This window comes from Lupinus angustifolius, chromosome LG15, assembly GCF_001865875.1.
Source record: "Lupinus angustifolius cultivar Tanjil chromosome LG15, LupAngTanjil_v1.0, whole genome shotgun sequence".
Classification (NCBI taxonomy): domain Eukaryota; kingdom Viridiplantae; phylum Streptophyta; class Magnoliopsida; order Fabales; family Fabaceae; genus Lupinus; species Lupinus angustifolius.
The window spans coordinates 15,949,308-15,959,611 of record NC_032023.1 but is presented as its reverse complement, the minus strand read 5'-3'; the positions used below and the strand labels follow the sequence as shown (position 1 = coordinate 15,959,611).

General features: G+C 30.9%; 2 protein-coding genes across 2 annotated transcripts; one reads left to right on the top strand and one right to left on the bottom strand.

Annotated features, from left to right (window-relative positions):
• LOC109327517 (transcription factor SPEECHLESS-like) lies at window positions 1,201-4,537 on the top strand. The gene is made up of 3 exons (XM_019560690.1): window positions 1,201-1,717; window positions 2,123-2,665; window positions 4,152-4,537. The coding sequence occupies exons 1-3, from the start codon at window positions 1,304-1,306 to the stop codon at window positions 4,215-4,217; spliced, it is 1,023 nt and encodes a 340-aa protein (XP_019416235.1). The 5' UTR covers window positions 1,201-1,303; the 3' UTR covers window positions 4,218-4,537.
• On the bottom strand, window positions 7,719-9,048 carry LOC109327735 (probable WRKY transcription factor 30). The gene is made up of 3 exons (XM_019560893.1): window positions 8,753-9,048; window positions 8,454-8,582; window positions 7,719-8,319 (listed from the first exon to the last, which is right to left on the bottom strand). The coding sequence occupies exons 1-3, from the start codon at window positions 9,046-9,048 to the stop codon at window positions 7,734-7,736; spliced, it is 1,011 nt and encodes a 336-aa protein (XP_019416438.1). The 3' UTR covers window positions 7,719-7,733.

Here is a 10,304-nt window from a genome sequence, read left to right as displayed (position 1 = left end):
TAGTTAACTATTCTTTGTAAGTCACAAATAACTACCTCATAATTAGATCCTCAAACCCCGAAAGTTAATAGAGTTTGAGTAATTTATCAAGCACTTTTTTATTTAATCAGACCTTTTAAACCCGGAACGACTATTCCATTTTAAATTTGGGTTCCAGTTGATTTACCAGATTGAGTTTAGACTACTCATTTCTTTTTTCCCTTTTCCGATACCTTAGTAATAAGCTTTAAGTGAATGTTATTTTATGGCATGATATTGTTACAAACTTACAATAATGAGTAGATAATAAATTTTGGTGTTATAAAAATAATATTTATAAATTATAATAATATTCTGAATTAGAATTATATTGTAACAGTTCTTTACCTCCCCTCTAAATTACCATTACTAGACAATGAAAGCCTAAAAGGAATGACAAATTTTATAAAGAAGTTAGGTTAAGAATAATATAATTAAATAGATTTGAGATTACATCTTAACTCAAACTTAAAGTGTTAGAGCTCCAAATTTTGTTAAATTTGACATAATAACTTTTAAAAAATTATACATTAATATAAAACAATACATATATTTAAAAAAAAAATATAGCTTACAAATAATTAAAATTAAATAATTTTTTTTAATATTATATGGCCGTCTGCGACAACCCTTGTCAACTTATGACGCTTTCAATATATATAAGTTATACTTAGTGTTTTTTAGTCTTGTCTAATTTAACCCAAATCTATATGCCCTAGCCAGAACTCGACCCATTTTAACAATTCTAATCAAAATATAGCTGCATTAACCACATAAAGCAGCATCATTCTTTGGCATACACTATACTGTAACTTGTAAGCATTAGCTTCACTATATAAAGTTATAATACCCTTCTCTTCCCCACTCTACCTCTCTCCCCTCTCTCTCTCTCCAACGGTTCTCACTATTTCTTTCTTTTCAATTTTGAAACTCTGATTATTGCTGCAGTCTGGTACTGCTTTTTCTGTTCTGCTTTTCCTTCAGCCTTCTTAGGATTTTGTGCACTTAACACTGCCTTAGATCCCTTAGCATCTAACCGTTTAGAAACACTCAAAGACCCCACTCTTCTAGTCTCTATCACTTAACTCTTTCTCATATATATTTACTCCTTTTTTGTCTCCACCCTTTTTCTCGATCTTCACACAACTTCACTTCTTAACTCCATTAATTTCTATTGTTCTCTAATATTCAAGTCTTTTTTCTCACCTCTAAACTCCAAGCTCTAGAACCCATTTTCTAGTACTTTCTTTGCATCTTTCTCGGGGCAGAAAAGGAAAAATCTGAAATGGATGACAGCTTTTCTGATATTTTTGAGGACAAAGAGTTTGGTGGTGATGATCTCTTTGCCATTTTGGAAAGCTTAGAAGACTTCACTACTGATTTTCCTCTCATTAACGAACCTGTTATTGGTTCCTCAACTTTAATAAAAGAGGGTGAAGAAACATCGAGATTTGTGTCACAGAAGTCAACCTCTTCAAGTGTTCAAGTACAAAAACAACATGGTTCAGAAGAAACTGAGCTTGAAACCTCGCCAAAAAGTAAGAGACAGAAAGTTTTTACTAACACTGAGACAGAAGAAGCAAACCAAGATGGGCAACAAAGGATTTCTCACATTACAGTGGAGCGCAACAGAAGAAAGCAAATGAATGAGCACTTGTCTGTGTTAAGGTCACTTATGCCTTGTTTTTATGTCAAAAGAGTAAGTCTAGAAATTAATCAACAACACTGACATGCTCATAACACGTTGCTTTAATATATTTGTCATTTTATTTTGCAGTATGAAGTGCACACCATGCATTTCAAACTGGTAAAATTTTAGGTGATAATACACATATTAAAAAGATCTCTCTCTTAGATATCTGCCTATATTTGTAAGAAAGCTACCATCTTATTCTTATTCTTAGGAAAGAGTAATGTTATATCCTACTTATAAAAACTTACATGATTTTGGCTTACTAATGCATGATTAAGGGTTTGAATGTGTCCGGGACCGTTAGTCCAGAAGCATGCAATAACTTCATAGAGTACTAAACTATATTTCAATAATCTATAATAGTAGTTTATACTTAATCTCTCTCATATATTTCTTCAATATGTGTTTTAGGGAGATCAAGCATCAATAATTGGAGGGGTGGTTGATTACATCAACGAATTGCAGCAGGTACTACAAGCCCTGGAGGCCAAGAAACAAAGAAAAGTTTACACCGACGTACTAAGTCCTAGGCTAGTTTGTTCAAGCCCAAGGCCTTCACCACTTAGTCCAAGAAAACCACCACTGAGCCCTAGACTAAACCTTCCCATTAGTCCAAGGACTCCACAACCAGGTAGTCCTTACAAGCCAAGGTTGCAACCAACAGGTTACACCATTTCACCAACCATATCAAACTCTCTTGAGCCATCTCCTACTTCTTCAGCTAATTCCTCTATCAATGATAACATCAATGAGCTTGTTGCTAATTCCAAGTCCCCTATTGCTGACGTGGAGGTCAAGTTTTCAGGTCCACATCTTCTTTTGAAGACTGTTTCTCAAAGAATTCCCGGGCAAGCTTTGAAGATTATGTTAGCACTTGAAGAACTTGCACTCGAGATTCTCCATGTTAACATTAGCACTGCCGATGAAACCATGCTGAACTCATTCACTATCAAGGTATAAATTGATAATCTTATTTCTTAATATTTCATTCCAGTGTTTTAAATTGCGGTCGCAGTTGCAGTCACTGCGGTTGCGGTATGATGCGGCCTGATGCGGTCAAAATGCGGTCATGATGTGGCCTATTGTGGTCGCATCATTGTGATTTAGTATCACATCACAATTGCGGTATGATGCGGTTGTGGCGGTCACCACAACTGCAATATTATGGCCATATCACGTATTGCGGTCCGCTATACTGCTTCCTCTTAAAATGAGTAATGTGGCCAGGTTTGATGGACAAAAATAACATTGTATTCTCTTGGTAACCATTTGTTTAATGAGAAATGAAAGTGATTGGTCACAGATTACCGAACCTATTACAACCAGATAATGTACATGAGAAACCAAATATGTGTACATCATTAAATCAATGTAAAAAATATATGCATATAAGAGAATTGAATATGAAATTTGTAAGTTAGAACTTAGAATGTTATAGTAATGTTATTTAGAATCTCATTTTTTTACGCTCAAATCTTCACATCTACCTTCTAAAACTAATAAATACAAGGGAAGTGGAAATTTTTAAATGTAAAATATTGTTATTGAAGGCATAACGGCCCACATAAGACTAAGCATATATTAATTATATAATGGAAATGACTACAAAATAACGACAGAAAGAAGTGAAAAGACTGGTACTTATTTTCTGCAGCATCTTATCTTATCTTATGAAATGCATAATGTAAAATGTCAGTCCTTGCATTCAGCATGGATGTAAAGTCTAGCTGTTCTTTGAATGACAGCTAGATCCAGTGTAGGTTAACTAATTTATATAATTTCTAAGTCTTGGTTGCATTATTGGTCTTGCATTGCATATCCTTTTGATCCTCCCTCTTCCTTAAACCCTAAAAGGGAAACGGTTTGGATTTTTTAAGTTCTTACCACTCTACCCTAAGGAAATTTTCCAGCAACAGTGTGCAACCTTTTGCAAACCAATCATGATGATAATGCATGGTGAAATATCTGTTTCTTTTATTATTTTTTTGAAACTTTTAGAAAACACTCTGCAGTTCTTTAATAAATTGCATGATGTACCTGAGAGAGTACTTACTGCATTTCTGTAGTGTAATTGCACCATGCAGACATTTGTCCTCATTTGCTGAAAGCTGAATAGACATACTTAAATTGTTGTCTTTTTTCTTCTTCCATTTAATTATTATCATTATAACTATATCATGTAATCTAGCATATTAATGGCTATATAGGTTCAATACAGATATCTCAAATCATATTTTATACGGTGTCTCGTGTTAATAAAAATATGATATGTTAATTAAAAACATTAAAATCTGATTATTATTGTTATTTTTGCTTTATTATTATTGGTGAAGGAAGAGAGAATATATCTCTTGGATCATATATGTAAGCTACTTACGTGTTCAATTTAGGTTGATTAGTAATTGTGTTTGCTTAATAAACACTCATGGTATATTTATAGATTGGAATTGAATGCCAACTCAGTGCTGAAGAACTCGCTCAACAAATTCAGCAAACATTCTGCTAAAGAAGGGTTATTACTTTTCAGATTCCACACCAAAACATCAGCGCCAACAACTCTTTCTTTCTATTATTTCTTTATTTAATGATCACTTACTGTGTCTGTATGTACGTATGTATAGCTGTACTATTAACAGATAGAACATGGGAAGAGCAATTTAATTACAGGCATTTCTCATTTTCTCTCTTTTAATTAACTACAGCAATATTTTCTAGTGTAATTGGTCGTGACATGTATTATTAGCTAGCTAATGTTTATTAGCAACCTCTCATGCAAAGTGACCATTATTGTCAAGCTTTTATGAATTCAATTTCCATTTCAGTGTTTTTATGTTAGCATGGACAGCAAGAAAATTAGCTTGGTGAAGTTTTTTTATCAGCTTTATTGATAACATAAATAAGATTAGGAGAACAAGTGATACTCTTATCCACAAAGAGAAGTTGAAATTACCAAAACAAGCATACATGGAATTCCAAAAGTGCAAGAAAATAAGTTTCATCACCTCATCTAAGTGAAACCTCACATTCTTGAATATAACCTTGTTCCTCACTACCAAATAGTCTATTAGTAATACATAAAAAGATATCTATGTATACGTTCTTTCATGAAGAAAAAAATGCAATTTAAGCTTCAAGTGAGCATTTATTCTTTGTAATATCTGGCAACTATTTTTTTTTTAATTTTAACCTTTTACCATTAGAAATTGTTTTATTCGAACCAATAGTTATCTTTGAAGTTAAAATTATCTCATTTAGATTAATTTTAATTTGTTCTTTAGGAAATTTTAAAAAAGACAGAAACAGCTGAACCTAGTTAAAATATTTAATCATTATTGCAATGGAGCCTGGGGTTGGTATCGCAACAGCATGCAATCCAACCTAAAAGAAGGAGGATTACAAAGAAGAATGATACTTAACATAATATCTTTCCATTATCATACTTTTAGAAAGTTCAAAGGACAGGCCATCTATATATTTATTTTTTAACAAAAAAATATTATAATTTTGATAACAAATACTCAAAAAGTACAGTTTAGTAATTTATGAATTAAATAATATTATCCATCAATATAATAAGTTTTGTTAGGGAAAGATCACTTATCTCAATTTTCTATCTCGGTTTAATAAAAGAGTATTACCTCATTAAAAGAAAAATTCTAAAAACATATAATATAATTTTATATTACTAGAAAAAAGTTGATCAAATAGGAAAATCATTTTGAGACAAGTAATCTTTGTTCACGCGTAACCCCTAATATTTTGACATTTATGATTTTGTGTTAGCGACTTAACCATAAATGAGCCTAATGCCAATAGATATTGATATTTCAAAATCTCATTGGTGGTGACTTACGTCTCTCCTTTCCACTAAATCATCAAAAGGTGACATGGATGAACAGAAATTATTTGTCCTAAAATAAATTCTAATTTTAATATCCTAATTCAATAGAATTGTATTAAATAATATAAAATATTACTTTATATTTTTATAATTCTTATTTTTTTAATTAAATAACATTTTTTGATTGATTCGGGATATCATTAGAAACACCAAACATTACAACATATCTCCACCGGTGTTGTTTTAAATAACTTTCTCGGTTTCTCCCAAATCCACTTCTGATGGTCGGAAAGTGAGACATTAAAAAGTGACTAGGTTGGATGATTCCTTTTATTAGATGCTTTATATTTATTATTTTTCCTCATTTCTCTCCATTAAAAGTTGTGATTATTTTTGTTTTCAATAAGATTATTAACTAAGTTGCAATATTAAATGAGTGTGCTATTGTAATCCTACAGTGTTTATTTGGAAAATGAAGAAAACTAATCAGTTTTACTGGTATGCACAATTTAGTTAATAACATATTATAAATAAAATTAGAGTGATTACTATTTTTTATTTGAAAACCCGTGCATTGTATGAAGTATTAGCTAGTTGCAATATAAATTCTCATTAAACTTGAGATCTTCATCTCGAGATATCATCAAATGATAACTTCGATGACTTCAGTGTATAGATAGCTGGATGAAGATTTCAAGGCTCTAATTTTGTATTTTATTTTAGAGTAAATTATAGTTGTAATTTTAGTGAAATTATATAAATGTCACTCTTTTTTTTTTTGTACCTACATAAATGACCTTAAGTTATATACATAGTTACACGACTACTCTTATAGGATGAATATATGTGATTTTTTAAGCAAAAATGATAATGGGTGTAATTAATTTAATAAAACATAGTATATTATTCAGACAATTCTACATAGTATAAGAGTTAATATTTATTTATTATTTTTGGTACGTTACAAACTACAATCAATAATTTTGAGGTGTTTAAATTACTTTGTACTATATTGTAACGAACAAAAATAATGAAGATGTATTTACTCTTATACTATTTATATTTGTCTCCAAAAAATATTATATTTTATTTAACATAAGTTCATTTATCACTAATTTTAGTTTAAGAATTTACACTTATCTCTTCTATAGAGTTGTAAATGTAATATATATATATATATATATATATATATAATTATGAGTAATTTATGTAAGTTAAAAAATGTAATAATAGTTTATATAATTTCACTAAAATCAAAGAATATCCTTTTAATCATTATCTGATAACAAGATTTGTAAAATCACCAAATCCACATCCTTAAATTAAATTTGGCTATCTTCCCTTGAATTTCTTTTACCAAAAGCAGTGAAAAAATTGGTGATAAGTATTTAATATAGTCTTACATATTAATCTCACCTATAAGTTTTGTACCATTATTAGTCTACCTGTGAAAATCTGAAAATAAATTTAGAGGTTCGCTACCATTTTGGTAAGGTATACCAAACAAACGTTTAAGTAAAATATTATTTGACTATTTATTTCAAATTTCAATAACATAGTCTAGTCGTATTTAACAGATTTAACATATAGAAAAGTCTTCCCACACTTGGCTTAAAGGTATAAATATGATTCATATTTTATAAACACGGCTACTTTAGTACTTTCACTTCTACTTTTTTATTGAACAAGTTGTAAACATTAAACAGTATTTTCCCACTTAAATCGAAGTTCAATAAAATCTAAAGAATCGGTCGCTATCCTCTCCCTTTATTTTTGTCGTCATATAAGCACAGTTTCCATAGTCAATGATCAATATGTTAAGCTATCTTTCTTAGGGAAATCATCAACATATATATTTATTTCATAGAAAATTGGGAACAAAAAAAAAGTAGTTAACTTTCTGGAAGTAACGAAGCACACTAACTTTCTGCAAGTACAGTTAAACTATGACATTTGAAATCCAAAAACGAGAGATAGAGAGAAAATACATTATAAAAATCCCCGTTGAGAAAGCAAACAAGCTTAAATTGCATATCCCTACGTTACATGTAGTTAAGACATATAGAAATGTTTCATTATGAGTATGTTTCATCATATGCTTCATATTCTAAAATATAATATATATGTATATGTATATACATATATATATATAATATATTTTTTTAGCTTTCATTTGTCCTATTAGAAGAAAAATGGAAGGTTATCCAAAGTGAAGTTATGACCATCAAATTCAAACTGGTCAAATGGAAACTCTAATCCAACGGTTGGTGAGTTTGCAGCTGAGATCATGTCATTGATCTGAAACCCTGAACTTGCCAAACTTGGAGAAACTGCAAAGTGGCTTATTCCTGAAGTGGCAGGAGATATATATGAAGGGGAACTACAGTTTTCAAGCATAGGGGATAATGGGATAATTTGATTTTCAGTTTTAATGTTTGAAGTTGAAGGAAATGATTGGTCATGAGGGGAGGAATTAAGGTTGTCTCTTTGCACTTTTAGACCTGCCCTAAGGTTCAAAACTTGCTCATTTGGATTTGGTTGCTGCTCAAGACTTAGAAGGCTATTATTCTGATTCTGAGGATTTGTGTTCAAATTTGATTCTTGATTTTCATTTGGAGCAGATGGAGTAACTATATTGGTGGTCATTGTGCAAGTGTGCTTTCCTCGGTAAGTGATTTCTAAGACAGTGGGGTCTTCATCAGATCTTTGCTCTTTCTTTGTGGCCAAGCAACCTTGAATATTTCTGTGGGTGCATTTATAATAACCTCTGTATATATACATGTTGACTGTTAGGTTTACATGACTAAATTTGTATCTAAAAATGTTAATCCTAAAGATATAATAGATGTTATCTACAACATTAGCATAATAGCATTTGTAGAAAATTAAATTTGGTGCTACCTTGGATACACAGCTTCAAGAATGTCCTTCTGCACATATTTTCTCCAACTGTGTCCATCTTCAAGAGGCTCTTCCACCCCCATTCCTGGTTTAACTCTAATTGTTTTTGTCCATATTGTCAAAGTCTCTCTGCAATAGAAAAGTTACAGCCGGTCCCGTTATTAGGATTACGAAAAAATTGAGTAATACTGGGAAAAAAACAATGTGTATAATGAAATAATATTTTTGCTATTGAAAACAAGTAAAAAAAGAACGTAGAGAGGATCCTAGTTCCGAAAAAATTCTATCATGCATGTTACCTCTTTCTGGAAACAATGTGATCATGGTCTTTCAGATCTATGTAGCCTTCACTGTCGCTCAAAGGTGGAGATTCTGACACTCTGATTGCAAGGTGTTGAGATGATGGCTCACCCAATGACTCTCTTTTCCATTTTACCATTTGAAGTGCCTTTTCAAATGTTGATATGATCTTCTGAATCAACTGATTACGGGTTTCTTTACAAGAATAAGGCACGCTGAGATTCATTTGGAGCTGTCTTGCCAACTCCAAACCTTGTAGTACTTCATCTATGATGTTGTTTGATGAATCTCTCATGTTGTCAGTGATGAATCCCGTGATTAAATGATTGGTGCTTATGAAAAAGAACAGCCTTATAATGTCAGAATCATGGGACAAATGTCAAAGAGGGTTTAAACATGTCATGAAGCAAAGAAGGCATAGCTACTAAAACATGGGACTGGATGGGGTTTTGAGATTTAGTCTTTAAGTGAAGATGGCATAGATATCAGAAGGATAAAACCAAGAAAAGACAAGTTAAGGTTGAAGTTTTGTTGAATGGAGAGAGCATATAGGAAAGAGTGAGCCTCATGAGTTAGTGTGCATATCTTATAAGTGGAATGGGATCTTATGTCCCTTGAGTTTTTGTGCTATCCCAGTTCAGTCACTCTTTGTCAACGAATAAAAATAACACTTTATTTTAATTTAATTTTATAAAAAGAAAATATTAAATATATGTATTTAAATATAAATGATGTGATATAAAATTGGGGATACCAAGTTAGGTTAGTGTGAATCTTTAGAAATAGGCTTTGCAGGAAAGTGACATCATGTGATTTAAAGGGGTATCTCTTTTAACTAAGAAAGTGTGAGAAAAGAGAGAAAATACAAAGGAAAGAAAAAGAAAGTGTGACCTAGTAAATGTAGACAAGGAGAAAATATATGTTGTAATTATTAATGATAATAAATAAAAAACAATACTAATAAATAATTTAATTTTTAATTGAACATTAATTTAGAATAATTTGGGACAATAAATTTAGAGCATTTTGGCAATTACATTTTCTTTAATCAAGCTGGTCTTTATCAAAGAAGAATCATATAATCCTAAAATATACATGTTTTCATATCTCAAATTAATCCTATTTTATTAAATAATATAATATTATTATTTGTTGTTTTTATCTACACTTTACTGGTTAAAAGGATGAGGATGGAAGGTTCAACTTCTGACCACTTCTCCACACATAGTTACACACATGCATGGAGCCTTTTTCTCATCGACCATTTCTATATTTGACATCATATCATTACTTTTTGTCTCCTTTTCACAACAAGAATGCATCATTTTTTAAAGTCCTTTGTCTTCCAAAAAAAATGATAATTTTGGGTGTTCTTTATGAGTTTTCTATCATCTCCAAGATTTGCATAACTGAATAACCATCCCATAAAGTCCATTTAAATGAGAAATTCGATTAATCCATTAATCAAATAATTATACCACTTAATTAAAAATAACACGCTGGCTGGTTTGCCTATCATGTTCTATGTTTCACTTAGGCACATCTCCATTC